Source organism: Anas platyrhynchos, chromosome 21 (assembly GCF_047663525.1).
Source record: "Anas platyrhynchos isolate ZD024472 breed Pekin duck chromosome 21, IASCAAS_PekinDuck_T2T, whole genome shotgun sequence".
Taxonomy (NCBI): Eukaryota; Metazoa; Chordata; class Aves; order Anseriformes; family Anatidae; genus Anas; species Anas platyrhynchos.
In genome coordinates, this window is record NC_092607.1 from 16438526 (window position 1) to 16463469 (window position 24944).

At 54.2% G+C, this 24944-nt stretch overlaps 2 protein-coding genes and 1 long non-coding RNA gene across 5 annotated transcripts; 1 reads left to right on the plus strand and 2 right to left on the minus strand.

Moving 5' to 3' along the window:
• Nucleotides 1-752: 752 nt before the first annotated feature.
• Nucleotides 753-15185, minus strand: EEF1A2 (eukaryotic translation elongation factor 1 alpha 2). 2 transcript variants are annotated; one of them, XM_005026858.6, is made up of 8 exons: nt 15031-15185; nt 13246-13459; nt 9304-9483; nt 8146-8442; nt 4306-4456; nt 2753-3009; nt 1785-2019; nt 753-1100 (listed from the first exon to the last, which is right to left on the minus strand). In XM_005026858.6, the coding sequence occupies exons 2-8, from the start codon at nt 13387-13389 to the stop codon at nt 973-975; spliced, it is 1392 nt and encodes a 463-aa protein (XP_005026915.2). In that variant the 5' UTR covers nt 13390-13459; nt 15031-15185; the 3' UTR covers nt 753-972. The 2 variants fall into 2 exon arrangements, with proteins under 2 accessions (XP_005026915.2, XP_071882458.1); XM_072026357.1 differs by lacking the exon at nt 15031-15185 and adding an exon at nt 13764-13890.
• A 434-nt stretch (nt 15186-15619) lies between these two features.
• On the minus strand, nt 15620-19310 carry LOC139999195 (uncharacterized). Of its 2 annotated transcripts, none has more exons than XR_011804414.1 (3): nt 19028-19310; nt 18801-18904; nt 15620-18657 (listed from the first exon to the last, which is right to left on the minus strand). It is a non-coding gene; the product is annotated as an uncharacterized lncRNA (long non-coding RNA). The 2 variants fall into 2 exon arrangements; XR_011804413.1 differs by having other exon boundaries at nt 18801-18907.
• A 2857-nt stretch (nt 19311-22167) lies between these two features.
• PPDPF (pancreatic progenitor cell differentiation and proliferation factor) lies at nt 22168-24720 on the plus strand. The gene is made up of 5 exons (XM_027473323.2): nt 22168-22327; nt 23056-23145; nt 23791-23865; nt 24060-24156; nt 24387-24720. The coding sequence occupies exons 2-5, from the start codon at nt 23091-23093 to the stop codon at nt 24496-24498; spliced, it is 339 nt and encodes a 112-aa protein (XP_027329124.1). The 5' UTR covers nt 22168-22327; nt 23056-23090; the 3' UTR covers nt 24499-24720.
• Nucleotides 24721-24944: the final 224 nt, after the last annotated feature.

A 24944-nucleotide genomic window follows, 5' to 3' on the forward strand; every position in this document is an offset into this window, starting at 1 on the left:
GCAGCCTCTGCGTTCGAGCAGCCTGTGCTGGGTGGGGATGGATCAGGGCATCCTCACCCGCATTTGGGTTTGCATGGGGTCAAGATGTGGTCCTGGGTGGGCCCCCACAGGTCTGGGACTCTTGGCAGCCCTTGGGCATCTCTGGGCTCTGGATCACAGCATCCTCTGGGCAGGAAGGTTTTTGTTACAGTGGGGGATCTGCTATGGGTGAGGGAAGGAAATGTACAGAGGGGAGGCAGCTTTGGCCACTTTACCCAAATTTGGGGGTTATTTTATAGTTTTACATAGAATTGCCAGCCCTTCCAGGACATAGGGTATGCTATTTTCTCTCTTTAAATTACATAACTTTAGGGGATTCAAGCTTAATCTTCATTGAAAAAAATGATAATAAAGACCCTGATAATTGATATTAGAGGATTGAGTGGGTTAAGGAGAGTGCAAAACCCCTGTTATAAGACCAGTCCCTGCTTAATGCAGGGGTTCTCAGCCCATAAACCTGCGCTGGTCAAAGGGTGAGAGCTGGGGAACGTCTGGGCACTGGGTGCCACCCTGACCGGGGTACCCATGGGTCCTCCATCCTCCTGCCACCCATCCCAGCCCTGCCTGTGCCCATCACCTGCCCTAAGCGGGACCCCACGAGCCCCTCTCAATGACACACACACACACACAGAGCTCCACACCTTTGGGGTCGGTTGGTTTGTTTTTTTTTGTTTTTGTTTGTTTGTTTGTTTGCTTGTTTGTTTTCCACTGTGGATGTTGTACCAGTTTTATTGGTAAAATTAACATGAAGCCTCACAAACGCTGGAACATGCTTTTCCTTTTAAAGAATTTCCACTGGACCTTAATGGTGAGCATCCAGTCGTTGACATATAAACTCTTACAAGCTGATGTGCACACATGCGCCCGGGGGAGACGGTGGCAGCGTCCTGGTGTCAGGGATGGTTTCTGCGCTATGCACTGGGAGCCCACGATTCATTTGCCAGCCTTCTGGGCCTTCTGGGCGGACTTGGTGACTTTGCCGGCCCCACCGCTCTTCTTCTCCACGTTCTTGATGACGCCCACGGCCACGGTCTGCCGCATGTCACGGACAGCGAAGCGGCCTGGGGGCAAAGGGGGGGGGACGTGAGCGACACGCGGCCGCGCCACCCCCCACCCCCAGGTGGGATGTGCACCCCTCGGAGCTGAGCCCACCCCGTGTAGCTCTCGTTACCACTGTCCTGGGAGAAGGAACCAGCCCTGAGCCCTCCAGCACCTGTGCTGACCCCCAAGGAGCACCGCCCTGGTGTCCCTCTCTGTTTAAATGGCTATTTATTGAATAAATAACTAAATGGCTATTTATTAGATTTAAATCACAGCTGCCCTCTGTGTTGCTAAGCCAGATGTGCACCATCATCCAAGGCAAGCACTAAAAGGTGTCCTCTCCCTGTTTCTTCTCCCGACCAGTTTTCTTAGGGCAGAGACAAGGAAGCTGAGAAATGTTCCTGCACAGCCACTTTTGGGGTTCAGTAATTTTGGAGGAAAAGCTCCAATATTCCCAGTGGGAAAACCCAGCCTTGCCTTTGAAAACAGCTCAGCAGAGAGCCTGTCCCAGCCCAGCTGTCCTAACCCCATTCATGCATCAGATTTTGCACGTGGAGGAGCAATGAAATGCGCTCAGCTCCCCCTTCCTCCCCAGTCTGACCAGTGGGGATACTGGGAGAGGCTCAGCATGGCCAGAGCGAGGTCAGCACCCACGCAGCCTCCACGTTCCTCCACGGGAGACCACAAAGGAGCCGTTCCCTTACCGAGGGGTGGGTACTGGGAGAAGCTCTCCACACACATCGGCTTGCCAGGAATCATCTCCACGATGGCCGCATCGCCCGATTTCAGGGACTTGGGGTTGTCCTCCAGCTTCTTGCCGGAGCGCCGGTCGATCTTCTCCTTCAGCTCGGCGAACTTGCAGGCGATGTGTGCGGTGTGGCAGTCGATGACGGGCGAGTAGCCAGCGCTGATCTGCCCGGGGTGGTTCAGGATGATCACCTGGGGGACACAGCAGCGTCAGGGTCACCGCCCAAAGGGACTTTTTTACAGGGTCTTGCACTGCCAGGGACCAGCAGGGTGGGGAAATCGATGCCCTCTCATGCCACACACAGAGGAAAGCGAACTGGTTTAATGGCAGAACCCTCTCTTTGTTTAAAATGCCATTTAAGCTATCATTTATTTATTCAGTGGGCAGAAGGATGTGGGGGCAGGTACCCGGTTGTTGGAGGTTACCAAGTCCTGCTCTACCACAGAGCCAGGTGAATTTTGGAAAGGGAGCAGCCTTTTTCACATGCAGTGGCATGCAGATTGCAATGAGAAGAGAAGAGAAGAGAAGAGAAGAGAAGAGAAGAGAAGAGAAGAGAAGAGAAGAGAAGAGAAGAGAAGAGAAGAGAAGAGAAGAGAAGAGAAGAGAAGAGAAGAGAAGAGAAGAGAAGAGAAGAGAAGAGAAGAGAAGAGAAGAGAAGAGAAGAGAAGAGAAGAGAAGAGAAGAGAAGAGAAGAGAAGAGAAGAGAAGAGAAGAGAAGAGAAGAGAAGAGAAGAGAAGAGAAGAGAAGAGAAGAGAAGAGAAGAGAGAAGAGAAGAGGAGGGGATGGGTTGGGATGGGATGGGATGGGATGGGATAGAGTAGAATAGAGTAGAATAGAATAGAATAGAATAGAATGGAATGGAATGGAATGGAATGGAATGGAATGGAATGGAATAGAATAGAATTCCACCCTATGCAGCTGACCTGAGACGTGAACTGTGCCGCCTCCTGCGGCGGGTCCGACTTGCTGTCCCCGCAGACGTTCCCGCGGCGGATGTCCTTGACGGAGACGTTCTTCACGTTGAAGCCAACGTTGTCCCCAGGCAGGGCCTCGCTCAGCGCCTCGTGGTGCATCTCCACCGACTTCACCTCGGTGGTGATGTTCACGGGAGCGAAGGTGACCACCATGCCGGGCCGCAGGATGCCGGTCTCCACTCGGCCCACGGGGACAGTGCCGATCCCTGTGGAGCAAGGACAGAGTAGAACAAAATGTAACCTGCTTGGTGCATCCCCGAGCAGCATGGCCAGAGCCTGGCTGCCATAAAAGCAAGGTATCTCCAGTGATTTTCACCAAAGACAATGTTTGTCTCTTGCCAAACTGAAAATCAGTTATTAGTTGCAAGATCGGCATCGGGGTCTTCAGAACTACCAAGAACCAGCCCTTCCTACCCAATATTTTGTAAAAAGTGGGTAGCACATTGCTAGAAGGCTCTGAGCAACCCATGCATGCTGAAAACATTTCCTTTGCAGCAGCCGTGGCCCTCCTGTGCAGAGGACCAGCACAGCCCTGCTGGCCACACGGTCCCAGCTGTAAGGAGCGAGGGTGGCTAATTAAATAAATGGGACCTTTGGCACCTGGCATCATCAGAATTTGGAAAAACTCACCTTTGGAGTCAAGTGAAGAAGGGGAGGCTTTTGGGACCCATCCAGTCTCCCACACCAGCCCTATTGCCTCCACCTCCCCCAATCCTACAGTGTCTCTGCTCCCTAAGGACCTCTTTAACCCCATGGCAGAACCCTACCTGCCTTTCTCCAGCTGAGCTAGGGGAGGACACAGAGCTGCCCACCACCCCTCACCTTTAAAATACCCCCTTTAAAATTTAAGACCACGGGGACAACTCTCAACCCGCCTGGTTCCTGCAGCACACCCGCCCTTGGAAAATTGTGGAAAAGAGCTGGAAATGGCCATGTTCGCCTAGCCCGGCAGCCATCAGGGGGACTGCCCAGCAATGCCAGCAGGTCAGCGAGCCCGGGGGACATTTATAGCTCGGAGCAGTGTCTCCCTACATGGCTGGTGCCGCGACGCAGCTGGGCAGGAGGAGGTGCCGGTGACGGACACCAGCATTTGGGAGGCACGCACAGTGGCCTCACCAGTGGCCCTCCCCACTGGCCTCGTCCCTCAGCTGGGCCCCAGGGCTTTTTTGCTGCTGGGCCTCATTCCTGGCAGGTCTCCACCCCGCCTCGCCAGCCGTGACCTCTGGGACACCCAAATTTGCAGCCGTTTTGGCACCGGGTGTTCTCCAGGGCGAGCTCACAAAGCTGCTGCCCCTCTCCGCTGCCCGGGTACCTTTGGGCACCTCCAACCCAAATCTCAAATGGGGTTTTTGCCCCGCAGCCACCACCCTTCTCCCCCATATCTGAAGTTCAAGGAGCCCAGTCCCTCCAGTTTCCCAATACCTGGAAACGTCGTTCCCAAATTCCTGTGGAAGGAAGGCTGGGGTTAAAGAGGGATGGATGCTGGTGGGGCTGCTGCTCACCTCCGATCTTGTAGACGTCCTGCAGGGGCAGGCGCAGGGGCTTGTCTGTGGGGCGGGTCGGGGGCAGGATGGTGTCCAGGGCCTCCAGAAGGGACACCCCGCTCGCGTTGCCTTCCTTGCGCTCCACCTTCCAGCCTTTGAACCAAGGCATCTGGAAACAGAGAAGAAAAATCATTCACTGAGTGTGCCCGTCCTCAGCTTCCCAGGATGATCCCACTGAGGTGTCCCACCAGGACACGGTCCAGATGTGTCCTGGCTTTATTCGGGGCTGGGGTGCTCTTTCCAATCTTCCCATCCCTGCAGGTTCATCTGCACACCTTGCTCCACCTCCACCCACCTTCTCCCCTCTCTCTGAGAAACAAGCAAGACGTCCGTGAGCAGAAGAAAAAGGGTGGAAATGGATAAATCCAGCAAACCTGCAGCCCCCACTCCCAACCCATGGGTGCTGCCTTCCCACACCATCCCGCCCCCAGCGCAAAGCGCCCGGCCTTCAGGCTGGGAACTGAATCTCAAGGCTGCTGAGGGGCAGGATTGTTTTTTATAAATAGTTCTGCCCTACATTGGATCCTTGAAGCTGAAACTGGCTGAAAAAAAAAAAAAAAAAAAAAAAAAGAGAGATGTAATGAAATGTGCTCAGCAGAGGGCACGGTTTGATGCAGGGATCTGTGGTGCTTTCCTGGAGTGATGCTGCACAACTGAAAGGTGCAGCCATGCCTGGGCTTGCAGCAAGGAAGAATTCAGTGCTGGGTCTGAAACCACCCTAAGACATCAGGGACCAGAGTCCTGCAAGGCCATTTCCCCTTTCTGCACCAAGAGGGACTTACACAATATTTCTCCATGTGGATTTAAAATGCTGCCTGCGTTATGGACGGGGCTTTTCCCTTAGGCACCATCACAAGTGGCATGGCACTGGGGGTGCAGTGGGTCCCCTGAAGCACCCCCTGTTTTACACCCACCCCCGGAGGCCCCAGCCACCCAAATTTGCTCTCCCACCCTGCAGCCTGCACCACTGCATAGATGGAGTGACGGGAAATGATGGATCCATCCTGTGCTGACTCAGAGCTTCCCTGCCACGTGGCCCAAAATGCCAGCAGATGCCCATGAGAGCAGCTGTCCCTGCAGCCACCTGCCCACAGCCCTACCCAGGGTGGGGGCACAGCCACCCCTGTGCACCCTGCGCCCCATCCCCTGCCCGCCCTGGGGACAGGGAGGAGCAGCAGACCCTGCCCCGTGGCACATGGCTGTGGGAGCTGTCCCTTCTCCTTTCCATGCATTATTCTGAGAATATCTGACATCCCGAGAACATCTGACATCCTGAGGACACCTGACATCCCGGGAATATCTGATGTCCTGAGAGCCATCTGATGTCCTGAGAGCCGGCTAAAGCAGCACTTGGACACGCCCCAGGGGAAAACCCATCTGCAAAACCTCCATGTGGCCTGAGGATGAGGAGCATCTACAAAAATAGGATCGTGCTGCCTCCTAGGGCTGCCCAAGTAAAACCTCACTCATGTACTCCCATACCTACTTCCCAAGAGCCATCCCTACTCCACTATTCCCTGGCTGGGGAGTCCACCCTAACCCAGCCAGAAAGGGTAAATGTTAACCCTGTGCCGCCAGCCCTGGGTGCTGCAAGCTCAAGCAGCCTTAATTCAGAGCTGAGCTCTTATTCCTATTGTGCCCCAAATGGGTTTCACAAAGGAGTGATGTTTCTCTGATTTTACCCCCCTGGCACCTCCTGAGCACCCCTGTGCACCCCACATCACAACCGCGCCACTGCAGCCACGGGGCCACCACGCTCCTGGCACCGCAGGCAGGGTGCCCTCAGCTGCAGCATCCCCCAGAGAGCCTCCCAAACCCATCCCGAGCGGCCCAGATCTGTCAGCTGCTGCAGCAGGAAGCTGGCTGGATGCAAAAATCCTGCTTGCCAGAAAAGCTTGTAAATGTCAAACTTGGATGCGAGCACAGCCCAGCTGTCGTTTGGCCTTGGAGCGCTGCACTTCGGGGCCACGGGATGCAGCCCCCCATGCAGGGCTGGCTCCGGCCCCAAATCCCTGCACCCTGGTGGGCTGGGGCTGCTGCAGCCATGCAGCTCTAATCCTGGCTCCCTGCTGAGTCCCCTGGTGGGCAGACACATCACTCCTTGTGCTTCAGTGAAACCCAGCCAGAAGTACATGAGTGAGAAAAATCGGAGATTTTTCAAGCAAGAAATGGGAAGGGAGAGATCCATGCCGGATTCCCACCCACACTCCCCTAGAAGCAGTGGGGAGGGGGCTCTGTCCCCAGCTCTGTCCCCACAGAAGGGGGAAGGGGACCCCTGGGGACCACGGTGTGGGATGTCCCCACATCCTTCCAGCAAAGCTCCTGCCGAGCACCCAGCCCCTGCGCCCTCTCCAGCCCTCCTTCCCTCCCGATGCCCCCAGCCTCCTCCTCTGCTGCTTATCCCAGCCCCTGCCCTCCCGGGCAGCACGTCACGTTGAGATCACACCCCAAGACCCGTCTGGAGGAGCGGGGCCAGCAGGACCCATCCTGCTCCACGCCCGCCCTCTGCAGTCTATTAATAGGAGAATTGCTCAGGATCATCTTCCCGGCCCAGCAGCTGCTGACATTTGGAGCCCGATTTGGAGGCACCCAGCAACTATGCGGCCACGTTTGGCATGGCCGTGGTTGACCTTATCCAAACCCTGTTCCTCAGGGGACAGGAATCTCCCCAACACCCCCAAAAATGCTCGTTCCTAGCCAGCCCCAAGTTCCCGTGAGCTGCCTTTCCTGCACAAGCCCATGAGCAACATTTCGGGTTGTGAGCTTGCATTGCAGCTCTCCTCTAGCTCAGGACCACAATGCCCGAACTCCCTCACACCCATGAAGACATGCTGCTTCCCTCTCCATGGAGCTCTGACCCCTAGTCCACAAGTCTTAATGCCCCCGTAAGCATCGAATTTGCCTTTGGTTAGAGGATTGCTGGGGGTTTCTGCTCTGAGCGACTTGCTCAAGGTCACCAGAAACCAGTGGGAGAGCAGGGACATTCCTCGGGCCAGAACTGCCTAGCCCCTAATTTCTTTAGAAAAATAAAGCTGGGGTAGCTTTTTCTCCAGAAAAAAATGCCTGAGTAACAATTTCTATTGGCAGCTTGTCTGCCAAGGAACCCCCATCCCAAAGCACCTTGCTGTCGTGTCCCCACCATCCCCATCACTGATGCATGCAGGAGGAGGCCATTTAAGATTCCACCAGCCAAGGAGCAACCCCAAATGGATGCTCAAGGAAACCACGGTCTTCACGTGGGAAATTTGGTACCTCCCCAGGCAAAAAACATCTTAAGGAGTGGGGTCCCAGCTCTGGAACATGGGGCACAGCTGCCACAGTGCCATATAACACTGGTGGGAAAAGGCACCCGATATTTGGCATGGAGGAGCTGTTCCAAGCTAGTGACCGGATCGTGCTGTTTGCCTGGGAAAACAATGCCCTAAAAACACACCCAGGGTTCCTGCTGAGCCTGACAAGCGCTGTGGACGGCTCTAACGTCATCAGGGGGCTGACAATGCGCACCCCACAGCTGACATCCCAGGAGCACGGCCGTGCAGATCACCTCCTGGAGATGCTCGTGGGCAGCCACTAGGACATCTGGGCACGGCACAGCAACAAGCGTGGCCACGCACAGCGCGCCCATTCATCCCAGCTCAGCACCACCACAGCTACGTGACAAACACATCCACGTTGGCACCACGGGTCATTACGCACCACGGGGGCACGAAACGTTCCTGCAGTTTTCACAGCACCAAAGTCAAGTTTCAGCCTGGCTCAAGGTGGGGGGAAAAAATCCGACACACCACGCACACTTACATTAGGGGAGGGCTCCAGCATGTTGTCCCCGTGCCAGCCCGAGATGGGCACGAAGGGAACCGTGGCCGGGTTGTAGCCGATCTTCTTGATGTAGGCGCTGACCTCCTTGACGATCTCGTCGTAGCGCTTCTCGCTGTAGGGGGGCTCCGTGGAATCCATCTTGTTGATGCCGACGATGAGCTGCTTCACCCCCAGGGTGTAAGCCAGCAGGGCGTGCTCGCGGGTCTGCCCGTTCTTGGAGATGCCGGCTTCAAACTCGCCGACGCCGGCAGCAACGATCAGCACGGCGCAGTCGGCCTGGGAGGAGAGAGCTCGTGATCTGCTCCTGTCCCCAGAGAGCTGCTCTGGGGAGCTTTGAGTACGCCCCAGATGGATGTGGGATGGAAGCACGGCTTGGGCAGGCTCCCTGCCCGGCTGCTACCCAAAACCCCACTGATCTACCTCAAACCTGACCTGCGTTATTTTATGCTTGCCAACCACACGTGGTTTTGCAAGCTGTGTTGGAAATCAGGGTGGGTCCTTTAGGCTGTGTGAGTCCAACCAGGACCTCATCTTGTTCACTGAGGGATGTAGAGCCTAAAATCCCACTGAAGTCTTTCCAGTAGTCCCTGGGTGAGGGCCACGAGCGGCACTGGGAGGCAGGAATGCCCTGCAGTGCAGTGAGGGGACTCTGCCCTGCCCTGGGAGGGTCAATTATGGAGTATGGCAGCATGATTTATGGAACAGAGATGTTTTGAGGGAAAGAAAAAAGACTCACAGAGCCTTGTTGGGCCAATAGAAGCTAAGGGACTGCATGAAGTTTCTTGTCTATCTGAGTTGTGTGAGGCTAAAATAACATGGGAGACACCCTCCCATAACAGCCTGTAGCTCAGGGAGGCCATGTTCATCCCCAACTTATCCAAGTAGGGTAAATGGTGTGGATTAACCACCCCTCTGTGCTAAGGGGGCCCTTTCCCCCAGACATCCAGGAGGTGCAGGATCACAGCAAGGTCCCCAAGCACCACCTGGCCTCTTGCATAGACCCTGCTCAACACCACTGGCCGACTGCTCACCCAAATACCTCCTCCAAAAGGGCTCCAGCAGCACCTACGTGACCCCAGGCTGATTGGAGAGCCCCAGCCTCCCCCTCTCCAGTGGTTTGTGGCCACCGTTCCTCACCTGGGAGGTCCCGGTGATCATGTTCTTGATGAAGTCCCTGTGGCCGGGCGCGTCGATGATGGTGATGTAGTACTTGGTGGTCTCGAACTTCCACAGCGAGATGTCGATGGTGATGCCACGCTCACGCTCGGCCTTCAGCTTGTCCAGCACCCAGGCGTATTTGAAGGACCCTTTCCCCATCTGGCCAACACAAAGGCAAGAGCAGTGAGACACAAAACATGAGCTCAAGGTGTGGCAAGCACCAGAACCCACCCCAGCTCCCAGAGCCATGGAGGCAGAGGGTCACGTTGCAAACATTGAGGGTAAAACCCTCTAAATTCAACGTTTGCTGTGATCTGATTACTAATAAGTACAGGTGAAAGCAGATATTGTTCTCAACAATGATCCTTAAGGGGATGGAGAAGAAGGTGGAGGAGCTGTGATGTGGGTTTGTGGTGGGACCAGATGAGGAGGAGCTGGAGCCTCCTCAAGGTCTCCTCTACGAAATGTCAGGGCCCTGCACGGCTGCTGTGAAATCATCCTGGTGTGGAATTACCCAGCGGTGCTGGAAGGCTCCTTATTGTTGTATTTTAATCTATTATCCCAACCTGTGAGACATCTGCTCAGAGGGAAAGGCCACGACTAAGCGAGGGAGCCCCTAAGTGACAGGGGTGCAGCAGGGGAACGGGTTAAAAGAAAATGAAATGCAAAGACTGTTGCTAGGAGCTGAAGGGAAATGTGATTGATTTTTGCCACAGAGTGTGTGAATTCGCACGGAAAGCTACCGCGAGCTGCAGTCAGACCAACTGTCATTGCCAAATGGCCAAAATCACTGCCAACACTGGAGTGCAGCAAATCATGCTGGGCGAGATTAGCCACCAAAAAATATATAAATAAATAAATCTCTGTCCTGTGATAAAGCACACCCCTTGCTAAAACCAAGATGTCACTTCTGAACTGGTTTCTCCTATTGTTCAGTGTCCTCCGACATTGTGCCATGGGGGAGAGCCAGGGGGATCCTGCGGGCATAGGGGGAGGCTGAGGTCCCTCCGGCCACGCCGTGCTCAGGGGCAGCCCAGAGGGACCAAAGGGTTAACGGGCATCGATCTTCAGGTCTGGGGCTGAGAGGGGAGTTTGCTAAGATGGCAAACAGAATTCAGCCAGAGAAATAGGTCATCTGCTGCTGATGTAATGTGCTGTAACCGCTGCGCAAGGACGGAGATGTTACAGCGCGCTCCCCCTTCACCCAGAGCTGCGCTCTCTGTAGCGGGGATTTCTTCTGGAGCATCAATGCATAAAATTCCTAATGGGCCATTATAAATCACCTCTCCGGAGGGAAAAGCCTCCTGCTGGCAGGCAGCTAATGCTCCGGTGTTGTTTCTCACCAGGAAGGCTAACGCAGCATCCCACCTGGATGCATCCCACCCACAGCAGGGTGCTGGGCAGCGCTCTGCCCTGATCCCTGCTCGTGTCCCCCCCCCCTTTTGCTCCCCGTGGCTGGGCAGCACGGGGAATTAATGGTGCCGGTCCCTTTACGTAACAGCCGAGTGCTGCGATGACTTTGCAGCTCGCTGGGGAGGATTACAGGCAAAATCCTAAAGCCAGGGAGAGCCTCCCCTTCCTCAGGGGGGAACGGTGGGTGAGAGGGCGATGCCGCAGCCCCAGCCTGGAGCTCTCACGGGGGGGGTCGGGGAGGGGGTGGAACAATCCAGAATCACATCTCTGCTCCTGAGCATCGAGTATAGCAAGGGGGGGGCAGAGCGGGAGCTGGGAGGTTAACCCTTTGCAGCATCTCCCTTGCTGGGGGGGATGAAGGGCATCATTCGAGCGTGATCGCTTCTTGCCCAAACTGAGGTGGGGGCTAAAGAAAATTAATTCATTTTGTGCAATGCATTAATAACAGGGAGTGCTCAAGCAGGAGCTCAATGAGCAGATCCCACAGCCTTACAGCAATCAGCAGCTTTTTCCTTCACTGATGGGTGGGGAAACTGAGGCACGGAGCATGCCCCAGGGTGGAGCTGGTCGTGGGGGCACCCAGCTGCCCTGCACCCCGGCTCCTACAAAACAGGATTCCCGTGCAGGAATCAGAGGCATCTACACCCCCAAAAAGCTGTCTATATTCTGCAAACGCACCAGGAGACGTAACGTGAAGACAAATGAGATCCTTTATTTAGCAAACAGCTTCCCTCCTTTCATGGGGTATATTCAGTTACCCAGGGCTGTTGTTGAAAAAACACAGTATTATCTAGCTTTGCACAATACCTTCACTGTTCAGGGCCAGAAACTGCCTGATTTTCCTTGATCAAACCCCAGCAGAGGGACAGCTTTCTATTTGGAGACCACAAATAATGATTTTTCTTTTTTTTTTTTTTAAAAAGAACAACTCCGCTTTGGGAGATCCTATTACCCCTGCCCTTGAAGTCGAAAGGAAAATAAAATCTTTTATTTTAGGGGAGAAAAAAAAAATATCAGACCCTGTTGTTTTTTTTTATAGCTTTTTGGGTGCACGCAGGCCTCCATTTCCTGCGAATGCCACCTAATGGAAGAAAACCCTTCCCCAGCCCTGCATCAGAAAATGGAGTCTGTAAGCTCAGTCAATAGGCTATTAATAGCAGCTTCCAGTCCCCGCATATTCTGGCAAGTCAGGGGAAGTGTCTGTTCAATTAAAATAGCCGCAATTGTGCCTACAACAACCTCATCACGTCACACCTGAGCTGGAGGTAAAGGGGTGGAAATATACTGAGGCGCACCAGCAATCCTTTGGAAATGGGGGAAAGGAATCATTTTATGCTAAGGAAGAAGCTCTTCTATGGGAGGCTGGAAAAAAAAAAAAAAGGCTGACAATGAGGCAGGAAAATGGGTGGTTTAGCTCGGCTGCTACTGGCAAATTCAAAGGGTTAAGAGACAGCAAAACATTTGATCAGGAATGGCAGGGCTGAAGAGATTTTTTTTTCCATTTTCTTTTTTTTTTTTCCCTTTTCTTTCTTTCATTTTTTTTTTTTTTTAATATAGGATCTTGGCCAGAAAAAAAAAATAAAATAAAAAATGAAGGGATGTCTGCATTAAAAGGCTCCTGGAATGATGACGACAAGACATCTTGTGAGAGACCAGACCTGCCCTATCACTGGCACAGCCTGGCTTCCCCTGCCTCACCCACCTCTCTAGAATTTACCATCATTAATTTCCCGGAGTTTCCGATCCACAACGTTTTCCTCTGTCCCCAGGATTATTTTTTCCTCTTTAATCTCTGCATCTGCCACGCTATAGGTGTTGGGTGGTGCTTTACAGTGGAGCAGCCTGATAAATGCTGGAATTATTACATTGCTATAAATGCCTCCTTTAGAGAGGTTAAACAAAAGAATTCAACTAAAAGGCTTCTAATTCACGTAAGCTTTTCTGTATTAAAGGCTACTGATCAAGGCACACACCAGACACCATGCTAGAGAAGAATGGGAATGTTTTTTTTTTTAACAAACTGGATCAAATGAGGGGTCCAGCTGGTGCTGCATGCTCCAGCAGGCACTGGAAGGGGATTTTCCTTTGGTTTTTCCTCCTCATGCACAGAATTTAGAGGGAATTGCGTGCCCAGAAGCACAAGGGTTTGTGGCTATCCCAGACACCTCGCAATTGCTGCTGGAATTAGGAATTGCAATCCCTAATCCACCTGCCAAATCTCGCCAAGCCCCTTCAGGAGCAGCTTGCAGCAGGGAGCCCCCCAGGTGGTGGGCTCAGCTCGGAGAGGAGGGGGGCGAGCACCCAAATGGCCCAATTTTACCGAGGCCGGAGGAGCCAGGGGAATTGGGGATGCAGAGGGGGGAAAATATGATGGAAACAAAGGGAGAAAGAGAAGGTACGAGAAGGGCAGCCCCAGGAGAAGGGGAGCATCGCCCCTGGGATATTTTCGGGGCATTGGCGCAGAGCTGGGGAGGGGGTGCACGGGGGGGGGGGGGACAGGCTCCTCACCTCGGCAGCCTCCTTCTCGAATTTCTCAATGGTCCTTTTGTCAATGCCCCCGCATTTGTAGATGAGGTGCCCGGTGGTGGTGGATTTCCCAGAGTCCACATGCCCAATGACGACGATGTTGATGTGCGTCTTCTCCTTCCCCATGCTGGCGGGCTACGCGTGGCGGGCGGGCGGCGGGGGGGGCTGTGGGGGCGCAGCTGCGTTTTTGGGGAGGCTGCAGGGGGAAAAAGCAAGAGTCAGCAGAGCCCCCCTGCCCTCCGCAGCATCCCCAGCCCACCGGGGGCAGGTTCTCCTCCTCTCACCCCTCTGGACCACGCGCCCCAACCCAGCTGGGGGGTGCCTGGGCTTCGTCTGGCGGCTCTGCCCGTGTTGGGACAGATCCAAGCCACCCCCGGAGGAGGCTGGCCAGGCTATTTCTGGCCACCATGTCCAGCCTCCGACCCTCAGCAAGACGCCACGGTTTCGGGTCTGCCCTCCACCACCCTCCCGGAGACCCCCGGTTCCCAGGGCTGCATCACCGGTGCCTCGAAGGTGCCCTTCCCACGGGGAAAATCCTTCCCACACGGCTCTCTCCCGCTTCCACCGCTGCCTTCTAGGTCTTTCCAAGCCCCAGGGCATCTCCTCCGTTTCGTGGGCGTCCTGGGAGGAGCCGTGGGCGCCCGTCCCTGCTGGGTGCCTTCACCTCCCCCCCTCCCCAAAAAAAAAAAAAAAGCCATGCGTGGTTCGGGTGACAGCACGGTGCCCGCAAAGCGGGGCGGACAAAAATAGCCCCCGACCACAGGGCATAGCGGGGCAAGGGACAGCACGGGCTGGACCCCAATGGGGGATTTGGTTAAATTCTGCTGCCCTGAATTTGGATAAAACGGAGGGAGGAGGCTAAAAGGAAAAATCGATAGAGCCGGGGAGCTGTTCTGGCATCTCCCGGGGTTACCATGGTGCCGCAGCGCTGCACAAGCCCCGCACAATTAGGAGCTTTCCTTTGACGTCTCATAAAATCCAATTTTAGGAATCCGCCCGGGGAAGCGAAGCGGGTCAGGAAATTCAGCCGTGAGGGCGGCCACGGCCCCCCCAGCCCCCCCCCAGCCCTCCGTCCCCTGCCCTTGAGCAGCCCCAGCGCTGGATGCGGCCATTGCGCAGCTCCCAGCGCCCGCTGAGCGCCCTGCGGCACCCAGGGCTCGGGTCCCCTCATTTTTATCTTCTTATAGTATATTTTTATATTTTTTTAATATTTTTATATATTATTTATTCCTTACAGAATTATTATTCTTTATAGATTTCTTATTCCTTATGGAATTTTTATTCTTTATAGATTTTTATAGGTTTCTTATTCCTTACAGTATCTTTATTATTTATAGATTTTTTTATTCTTTATAGAATGTATTCTTTATAATTTTTTTATTCCTGATAGATTTTTTTATTCCTTATAGAATTTTAATATTTATAGATTTTTTTTTCATTCTTTACCGATTTTTTTTTTTAAGATTTTTTAGATTTTTCCTAGATTTTTTATTTTTTCCTATTTTTTTTTTCCTAGATCCTTTTCTTTCCTCCCTTAGGAGCAGGAGGGGGGGGGGGTTGCGGGTCACCTCCCACCTGCGGGATCAGGCACCTGCGGGGCTCAGCAGCAGCAGCCCGGCCCCATCCCCTCCTTCCCTCGGGGGTCCCCACCGGGGGGTCCCCCGCAGCACCCCGCACCCCGATGCCACGAACCCCCCCCTGCAGCCCGGTCCCTCCCGTTCTTAGCAGCCCGATGCCGGTACCGGGGGGGGGTTCAGGAGCTCTTACCGGAGCGGCGGTCGGGGCGGCAGAGGCTGCCAGCTTGGGCTCCGGCGGCTTTATCTCCCCGGGAGGGGCCCACCTATTGACGGCGGCAGCGCAATGCAGCGACCCCCCCGCACTACGGCAATGCGGTACCGGGCGGGGGAGGAGGAGGAGGAGGAGGAGGAGGCGCGCCGGGGAGAGGAGGAGGAAGAGAAGGAGGAGGAGGAGAGAGCGGGGCGAGGAGGAGAGGGGGGAGAGGAGAAGGGTTTGGGAAGGGAAGGGGATGGAGGGAAGAGAGGGATGGGGAAAGGATGGAGGAGAGATGGAGGGATGGGGAAATGCAGGAGAGATAGAGGGATGGGAGAAAGGGATGGGAAAATGCAGGAGAGATGGAGGGATGGGAGGAAAAGAAGGATGGGGGAAATGGAGGAGAAGGAGATGGAGGGATGGGAAGATGGAAGGATTGAAGGTGGGTAGGAGGGAGCCGGTGGGATGGCAGGTAGAGGGATGGGATGGGAGGAAGCTGGAGGGATGAGAGATGGAGGGATAGAGGGAGATGGAAGGAAGGGCTTTTGGGAGGAGAGGGGAAATGAGGGAGCTCCTGATCTGGAGGAGTGGGGCAGATAGAAACCAAGTGGGGCTCGGACCCCCTGTGGCAGCCTGGGGGCAATTTTATAGGACTGGTGGGGGAGAGGAGCCCTCGCTGTGTACCCTTAGGGCCAGCTGTGCCGGAGGGCTGACCCCAAGCATGGGGTGGGCAGGGGTCCCTGGTGGGCAGGGGTCCCTGCACGGGCACACGTGGGGCAGCCACGTCCCTGGGCACAGCCCTGCAGGCACTGACCCACATTTCTGCCTCGGTGCAAACGCATTAGCCCAGGAGCAAACAGAGAAGCAAGGAACAAATCGAGCAAAATATGCCCCTGCACTTGCAATTTGTATTGCTCTTGCTCGAGAATCTGTGGTTTATGGACGTCGTTTCATTTAACAGGGGATGGGGTTCCAGTCCTAGGGCAAGGAAACCATAAATAACCTCTTTCAGCATTATCGGGACGTTTTCTTTGCGTTAAAAAATATCACGTAGTGGTCAGAATATTTATACCTGTGTCGGCTGTGCCATTACAAGGTAATGCCAAATTTTCTGTGTCCCAAAGCCAAATATAGGTCAAAGGAATGCTAATTTTGAATTAAGCTGTGTAATAGTCTAGACCAATTGCATGGCCTTGACCATCTCTTAGTGAATTTAACAGCAAAGTCAGGTACTGCTAGTTCATAGTCTCAGGGTTAAACACTTAACCATCGTGTAGATTAAAATGGTCCTAACCTCTCATTAATGTTTAAAGGGAGACTTCCCTTTTTCTGAATGTTAGAGTTCACTGGTATTTTCTTAGAAACGTGATAGGGAAGATGTCTTTTACGCAGTGTTCCACCGAGTGCCAGAAAAAGTAAAAAAGAAGCTTTCAAAAGAAAGGCTTTAAGCATTTAAAGAAATTAATCCAGACCTTTTTTGGGACAGGAGCGGTGGTGCTGCCTCAGGTCTGGACGTGCCGGGGATGGACACGGGTGGTAATGCAGTGCAGGGATGAGCGTACAAGTCCCTTGTTCTTCCCTCCCACTTTTCAGGGCTTTGCCAAGAAATAATCTCCTCTTTTTTACGCAAGGGCAGCCTTGCTGGCGAGCGGGCTGCACAGAAACGGGGCTGCCTGTAGTGGCAGCGGAGCCTGAGAGCCCGTCGGACTATAAATAGTAGGGGACGGGGAGAGGAGAGAGCTGCCAGACCTGGATAATCGGGGCGAGGTTCAGCCACCTTACAGCCAGCCGCCGAGGGACTTAAAGCCACAGCTTGGGATGGATCCTGCTGGGGAGCAGGGCTACACCCAACACCTGCCATCCCATCGTTATTCCTGAGTGGAAGTGCATCCCTGCAAGGCTGGACCAAAAAAAAAAAAAACAAAAATAGTGCTTATCTGTCCTTTGATGTTCAGCTATTCGAAATAAAAGAGACCTGAGCAGGCAAAACCTGCAGTGGCTGGAAGTTTTGCACCTCGCCTCCATCCTTCCAGCTTCAGATTCAGTCCCAGCTGAAACTATTCCCCAGATCCTATTTAGGATTGGATTTACCCCCCCCAGAAAATCCATCTCCAAATAATTTGGGATCAGTCAAGATTAACTGAGAGCCCCAAAAGGCCATTCTGTCTAGGTATTGCTATGGGGACTGGCAGGTGCTCACCCCTTTTATAATTACCTCCAACCCCACAAACCCCGGGTTAGGATCTGATGCATTAAACCGTGCAAAAAAAAAAATAAATCCCTTTTGCCCAGACATAAAAACTGAGATTTTTTTTTTTTCAAAGAGGCCCTGCATGGTGTGAGAGTGAATAATCTGCAGTGCCAGTAATTGGTATGGATCTGGGCTGCCTGCCGGGGTTGGCGTTGGCGCTGGGGGTGTTCCTTTCTAGCTGAGCTCCTGCAATTTGGGAGGCAGGGGCTGGGGCTGGGGCAGTGCCACCAGGGCTGCCCACCCAGGAACAGCCCCCCTGAGCCCTGTTGGGTACAGGAGCAGCAGAGGGGACCCTGTTCTCTTTCTTCCCCTGCAGAGCACCAGGGATATCTGGAGAGAGCTGCGGGGCCTCGTGTGTTAGCCATGGGAAAAGGTGCTCAGAGGTGAATGCCCTCAGGTTTCCTTCCTCCTGTGGTTGGGGTTTCAGCTCCTTCCACAATGTTTTTTTGGGCTTTGGACCCAGGTGTTCCAGCATTTACAGGTTACCACATGCTGGATGTGGCCAGGCTCGGAGCACCGAGGCACTGGCCGTCCTCTCCTCTACACCACACGCATCCCACAGCAGTCCTGAGTGCCCCCAGAACAGCACACATGAAGAAAAAAAAATCCCATTTATCAACCCCGCTGCTGCAATGGGATGGGATTCCCCATAGCATCTCCCAGTAATTTCTGGAGCACATTTACACGGGGCTGGCTTTGGGGTCCCCCCCTTCTGGGCCCCCATAACAGCACATATCACACCCCATGGCACACACTGTGGCCGGCTCCGTATCTTTGTGTAGGAGCACTCCAGGCACCAAACAGGACAAAATTTCATAAAACCATTAATACAAGCAGGTTTCTCAGCTCTTGCTCATGCTGTAGACCTATAGAGGGGCAAAAAAGACAGAAATATGGGGCAAAAAGACAAGGGAAGGAGGAGGGGAAGGGGAGTATTTTGAGGTCCTGCAGTCAGCACATGCTGCTGATAGCTTTAAATTGGAGCCAGCAGTTTAAAAATAAGCTTTGGACGTGATAACAAGATGCCCAAACCCTCTCACCACCCGGCCAGCTGGGGACGGTGTCTGGTGACACCCCTGCAGGGACAGCAGCGTGCTGTGCACAAACCCCTTCTGCACCAAGCAGCTGAGTTATGGGGTCAAGACAGGGAAATCCCCCCCTGGAGGACTCCCCTCCTTCCCCCCCAGCCATTCTTTGGGTGTATTCATGCCCAAAATTCAGCTCTGCCATGGAAAGCCTTGGGGGTCCTGGGTGCCCAGGTTTGGAGGACGTTGGGGAGGACGTTGCTAAGGCTGTGCGTTGAGCCAGGAAGGAAGCAAAACGACGTGCTCAGGGTGTGAAAATTCAGCCAGGTTGAGAGGCAGATGGTGGTCCTGGAGGGAAAACCACCCAAAAATCAGCCCAGAAAGGGGCTGTCCCCTGCTAGCCCTGCCAGCCCCATGACCCACCTCGCCAAGCTCAGCAGCACCATGGGTTACAGGTCCATGTCCCCCAGGCAAATGCAGCAGCTCCTCACCTAAAATTGGATTTCTCCCGAAGATTTTCACTCCTTCAGTCCTCCTCGCCTTCCCCACTGGCATTTTAGCATCCCTACCCCGCTTCCTCCTGCTCTCTGGGATGCTGCTGAGAGAAAAGAGAATAAAACAGCCCAATCTGCTCCACTGCCAGCCCGGGAAGCAGGCAGGCTGCACACATCCCTGCTCTGAAATCTTTTTAAACTCAGGGGAAGGAGAGGAGCAGCACCTAAAAGGCATCTCTTTAGGGATGCCCTGACACTTCTGATGCCCAGGTGCAGCACCTGATCCCATAAATATCCCCAGGTGCTGAGGAGGGGACAGACCCTGGTGCAGCACCCAGCTTTGTGCTGATTTAGGTCAAATCCCGGTGCAATGAGGAGCCTCTGCCCTGCAGTTTTTTATGGGTTTTACAGCAGGAGTCTGGGGCCACACCAAGCCGCAGCAGATTGATGTATTTGTTTTGGCAGCCAGGCACATCTCCGAGTTAGGAAAAGCCTGAGTTAATCCTGGAGACAGCTTTTCTTATTAAAACCACAGCCGCTGAATGAAAACAGCCCGGGCTGCCCGTATCTGCTGGTGAAGGGCTGCTAACGGGGGTGGCCGGCTAACTGCGGAGGCTTTGGGTGCATGCAGAGGGAGAAATAAGGCTCAGAAAACTCAACGAGCAAATTCATTGCTGAGCCACCCCCCTCGAAGCCCAGTGAAGTGTATTTAGCAGTGATTTTTTTTCCCGTTTGTTTGGTTTTCACTGAATGGCAGTGAAATTTTCCCTCAGCCCCACGAGGGAGACGCTGCTCGGAGAGTTTTCTGCAGAGATTCAGGTCCCGCTCAGCACCACTGCTGGTTTCTTCAAGATGAATTTCCCATTTGCCCGGGTTTTGCTGACCATACACCAGCTTGGAGCAAATCCTTTCTCATATCTCCCCCTCATCTGCTTCCAACACGCGTGGGTGGGCACAGGGAGCTGGGGGACAGGGTCCCGGGGACATCGCGGGTGGTTTTTATCCCTAGGTGGCAGCAGCTGCCCAAATCCTGCACTTGGAGCAAAGCAGCCGGGAAAAACGCAGGGCAGGATGAGAGAGATGGGCACAGCCCATGCATGGGTCGTGCCTGCCCCCTGGGCTGTAGCTGGAATAAAAATAGGGCAAAAATCCTCGGTGGGCAGCATCAGGAGCCCTACAGATGGCTCCGGTCGCTGCCTGATGCAGGGTGGGATGGTGGAAAGGGGCTGCTGGGCTGGTCACCGCCGGGTGAATTCCCAAATCCACCAGGGTGTCCCAGCCCCCAGGTCTGGCAGCAGCATTAAAACTCGCTGTCCCCTCGTTGGGGTGCCCCAAGGTCCCCGTCTGCGAGCGTGGATGGATGCCAGCAGCTCCAAAAGATTTTGGATGCCTCCAGAAGCCTTTGCTGCCTTCCAGATGTTTCTGCCGAGCACGGGGTGACATGAAAGGCTGCTCCCCGATGGCACACAAAACCTGCAGACAACAAAACCCAGTTGCCAGTCATAACATGGAGCCCCAAGAACCAGATTTTTAAAAAATAATTTAATAAAAAATGGGTGGGAACAAACAAAACATGCCCCAAAGCAAACTGCAAGGAGAGTCGCAGTCGGAGGCTTTGGTTTTGGCTTCGATTTTAGTGGAAAATCAAAGAAGAAAAAAAAAAATCTGTCCAAACCTTGTCATCTGCTTGCTTTTAAAATGATTGATCCTCGATCGATACAAATGAAATTTGTCTTCCTCTCAGCGCACCCAGCACGGGCTTGGTTCTGGGAAACCCGCCTGGATCCTTGTCCCCTGCTCCATCACTCTCAGCCCCGACTGCTCCAGGCGCCTGTCGTGGCCCCGCTGCTGTTTTATGAGCAAATCCTCTAAAAAACAGCCCCAAACGGGGGTGGAAGTGGTGTCGGAGCACAAAGGGAATGGGAAGTGTTTGTGCATCTCTGCTCTGTCATTAATTAAAGCAATTAGCCCACTCGGGCTCAATGGGATACGAAGCCATCCCGTCCTCCCCGGGGAGAATATAGTCCATTACAGAATATATTCTGTGTATTTTTATATCATATTTTTATATTATGTATATTTTTAGGCAGATTTTTATTGCTCTGTACGTTGTCAGAGGGGCACAGGGTACAGAGACGCATCTGTCAGGAAGGATTTGGGGAGGAACCTGAGAAATGCCGGGCTTCACTAAAATAAAAGTGACTTCTTGGCTCTGAAGCACCCAAATCTTCCCTTTCCTAGGCTGGATAAATCTCCTGAGACCGTTCCCCAGGGCTCTCTGTGCTTTGCAGCCAGGGGGGTTGGAGCAAAACACCCAGCCCGGGGGTCCCTGAAACCAAACCTCTGCCAGGGCACGAGGCAGAAAAACGAATCCTAATGCTGGGCACGAAACCAGCCACGAGGCTGTGAGCGCTGCCTGCTCGTGTTTGTATATTCAAAGTCCATCGCGGCCTTTGGCAAACTCACTGCCCGGAAAGCACCAAGTCAGCACAATGCACAGCCAAATAACCCCGGATTTATCACCAAAACGATGGGCTGGTGGGGGTGAAACCCCACTGCCGGCAGAGTTTGTGCAGGAACCACTCGGGGCTGGGCAATGAGCTCCCTCTGCCTCCAAACTCCCCAAAAATGATGAAAAAAAAGATGATGAAATGATTAAAAGATGACCCGGAGCTGCCCCTGACGACATCGTGCAGGGTTTTTGCACCCCTTCAGTGCTGCTTTGGTGTTCCCTTGTTCCTGACCATGTTTCCATCCCACAGATTTGCTGTAACATTTTCTTTTCCCTGTATATTTTATGCATTTAGTCACTTTTAGTGTGTTTTGTTGGATTTTTTTCTGCATTTTTTGATTTTTTTTTTCTGCATTTTTTTCTGCATTTTTTTATTTTTTCTGCATTTTTGTTGTTTTTTTTTATTCTGCATTTTTTATTTTTGTCTGCATTTTTAATCTTTTTCTGCATTTTTTGTTTTTTTCTGCATTTTTGTTGTTTGTTTTTTTATTCTGCATTTTTTATTTTTTCTGCATTTTTTGATTTTTTTCTACATTTTTTATTTTTTTCTGCATTTTCTGAAATTTTTTCTTAATTTTTTGATTTTTTTCTTCATTTTCTGATTTTTTTCCTGCAGTTTTTAACTACCCAAAGGTCTCACCACCCGCAATATTTAAAACCTTTATTTTTTTTAAACCTTTTCCCCCCAAACCCCAAACGCGGCCGCTGCCGGGAGCCCCCAGCCCGGCCCGGCCAGGGGGCGGGGCCAGCTCAAGGGGGCGGGGCTACCGAGGCCAGTGGGCGTGCCCTCCCTCTTTTCCCGCAGCCTCATTGGCGGAGAGGCTCGGGGGCGTGGCCAGAGGGTATATAAGGGCGGGCCGGGGGGCGGGGCCGGCAGCGCCGCGGCTGAGGCCGTGCGGAGCGGACGCGCTCGCTGCGCTCCTCGGGCGGTGCCGCCGCCTCCGAGCGGCCCCGCAGGGTCCTAGCGCCGCCCGCCGGGCTCCCCGCAGGGTCCTAGCGCCCGCCCGCCCAGGTGCGCCGCGGCCGGGGGGGTGCTCGGCGCTGCAGGCGATCCGGGAGGGGGCGGTGGGCAATGAGGGGTGCTAATAGGGGGTGAGGGGGGGAAAATCGGGGGGGTTTGGGGGTCTTCAGGGGCGTGGGGGGCACCTGGCCTCAAGGGTGGCTCGTTGGAGTAGGGGGGGGTTGGTGGGGAAATGGGGCAGCCCGTGGGGATTTGGGGAATTTGGGGGGGGTGCTCGGGGGGGTCCTGGTTTGGGGTCGGGGCTGAGCACCCCGACTGCAGCAGCTGCGAGTCCCCTCGGGGTGACACGCATGGGGCAGCCCTGCCAGCCCCGTGCCTCAGTTTCCCCCAGGGATCAGCCCTGTGTGCTTGGGGGGGGCCACCCATGCCCCCCGCAAAACCTGCCTGGGCTTTCAGCACCGAGGTTTGTAACTCCCAAACGCTGACACCACAAAAGAAACTTTGTGCAGAGAGGCAGAACATCCAGCAGGGGCTGGGGGGGGCACACAGGGGCTGTGCACGCAGATGGTTAAAGGATTTTGGCTTCGCATGCAGGATCGGGCACACACAGGGGTGTGCAACAGCCCCTATAACCCATATAGGGTCACCGTGCTGTCAGATCCCCAGAGCAGTCACCAAATTGCCCGATTTAACCCCCTGCAGCTTTTTGGGTGCTGTCCCAGGCAGGGTGGGGGCTGCAGCGGCTCCCCCCGCGGTGACAGCCACCCTTTTTCCTGCAGCTTTCAGGTCCGTGCAGCACCCAAGACCGAGCACCATGGCATCGATCCCATCCAGCGGCTCGCTCATGGCCACGCACAACTACCGCAGAAGTAAGAGCCTGGAGGGGGGGTGCCAGGGTCTCAGTGGGAACCCCCCAAGAGCTCCTTGGTGTAAGAAAGGGGGTGCCCAGCAGCCTGTTCCAGCTGGACACCCCCTTTCCTTGCTGTTAACCTCGTGGGGAAGGGGCTGGATTTAAATGCCCTGTGCACCATTGCTGTGGAAATTGCCCAACCTGGGCAATAGCAGCTCCTGGTGCCTCTCTTGGGGGGGGCAACTTTCTGGTTTGAGGGACTGCCTAAACCTGAGGGGATTAAAATATTTCCCTGGAGCTGAAACTGGTAACAGGTTTATAGCAGTCAGGCTAAAACTGCACGGATTATGTGCAGAAATCTGCATCCTCTTGGCCCTAAGACACCCGTAAAGGCTTCCAAGTGCTGCATACAATGCAAAGCCACTCAGAAATGTCCTTGGGGATGGAAGTGGTTTCCTACACGGGTTTTACATGCTTTTCTGCTACCTGCTGTTGGCCAGCATGTAATCTCTGCAGTAATTCCTTCCTACTGGTTTTTACTGGCTTGGCACTAAAACTGGGTGAGCACCAAAGCGAGACAGAGCCAGCGGCGAGCCCGAGCTGTGGCTCTGGGTCTCATGGTGCCAAGGGTCAGTGCTGATGGCTGGCTCTGGGTTTTCTGCAGGGCGCCTGAGCTCCACATCCAGCAACAGCTCCTGCAGCGGCTCAGACTATGGGGAGGTCATCCCGCACCACCCGGGTACGTGCATGGTCATGGCTGGTTGCATGGGCATCCCCTAAAAGTCCCAGCAAGAACATCCCACGCTTGGAAATCTCTTTGGGGGAAGCATGGAGCTGTGCAAATCTCCTGGGAGGCAAAACCCAGCCTCTCCGGGGTGAGAGCGGGGCGGTGGTGGGGCTGCCTGGGGTGCACTGACTGTGCTGTTCCCCCAGGGCTTCCTAAATCTGACCCCGGCCAGTGGTGGGCCAGCTTCTTCTTTGGGAAGACGAATCCTCCGGCCATGACAACCGTGTCGGAGTCCCCGGAGAGGTGAGCACGTTCCTCCAGCGTGGCACTGGGATGAGATGACCGGGGACAGAGCCACCTGGGGCAGCTGGGGACATCCCCAAAGTGCATCCTGACCCGATGGACGACATCCCTTGGGTCTTTGTACCCAGCACAACCACTCCTGGGCTATGGAAATAAACACAGGGTGACAACAACACCCTGGCATCGGCCTGGCACCTTTTTTAATTTTTTTTTTTTGCTTTGTCCTGCAGCTTGGGAGCGCTGCAGGTGCCATCGGGGCAGCTGGCGTGCGCGCTGGTGCCAGGAGCAGGAGCAGGACGGAGGCGGCACACCAGCGAGCCCGGCCTCGGGCCCTCATCCTGAGCATGCCAGCGGGCACAGCCCCTCGAGGAGGCAGGCTGCTCGGAGATGGAAGCACTGCAGGGGGATAAAAATCAAGCAGCAGCCCCCCAGCACTTTCTACACCAGCTTTTTTTACTATTTCTTAACGCAACCACACCTTTCTGCGCAGACTCAGCGACACGATTCTGTACTTTGTACTCGTTCAATGGTAACTAATAAACTCGAGCAGCCTTTTAAAAAAAACCCTGCGGGTTGTTTTTCGCCGGGGATGGGAGTCCTGCCAGGCTGGGGATGGAGATGGGGTGGAGGGAAGCAGCGCAGCCTCCAACCGCGGCGTTTCCAGCAGGGTAACACGGGGAGGGATTTTTGCAGGGGTTGAGCAGCTCCGAGCCAGCTGTGGTTGTGCCAGCGTGACTCACTGCGTGTGTACCCTGCGTGTGAGCAGGATCTGGCTCCGTGCAGCCTCC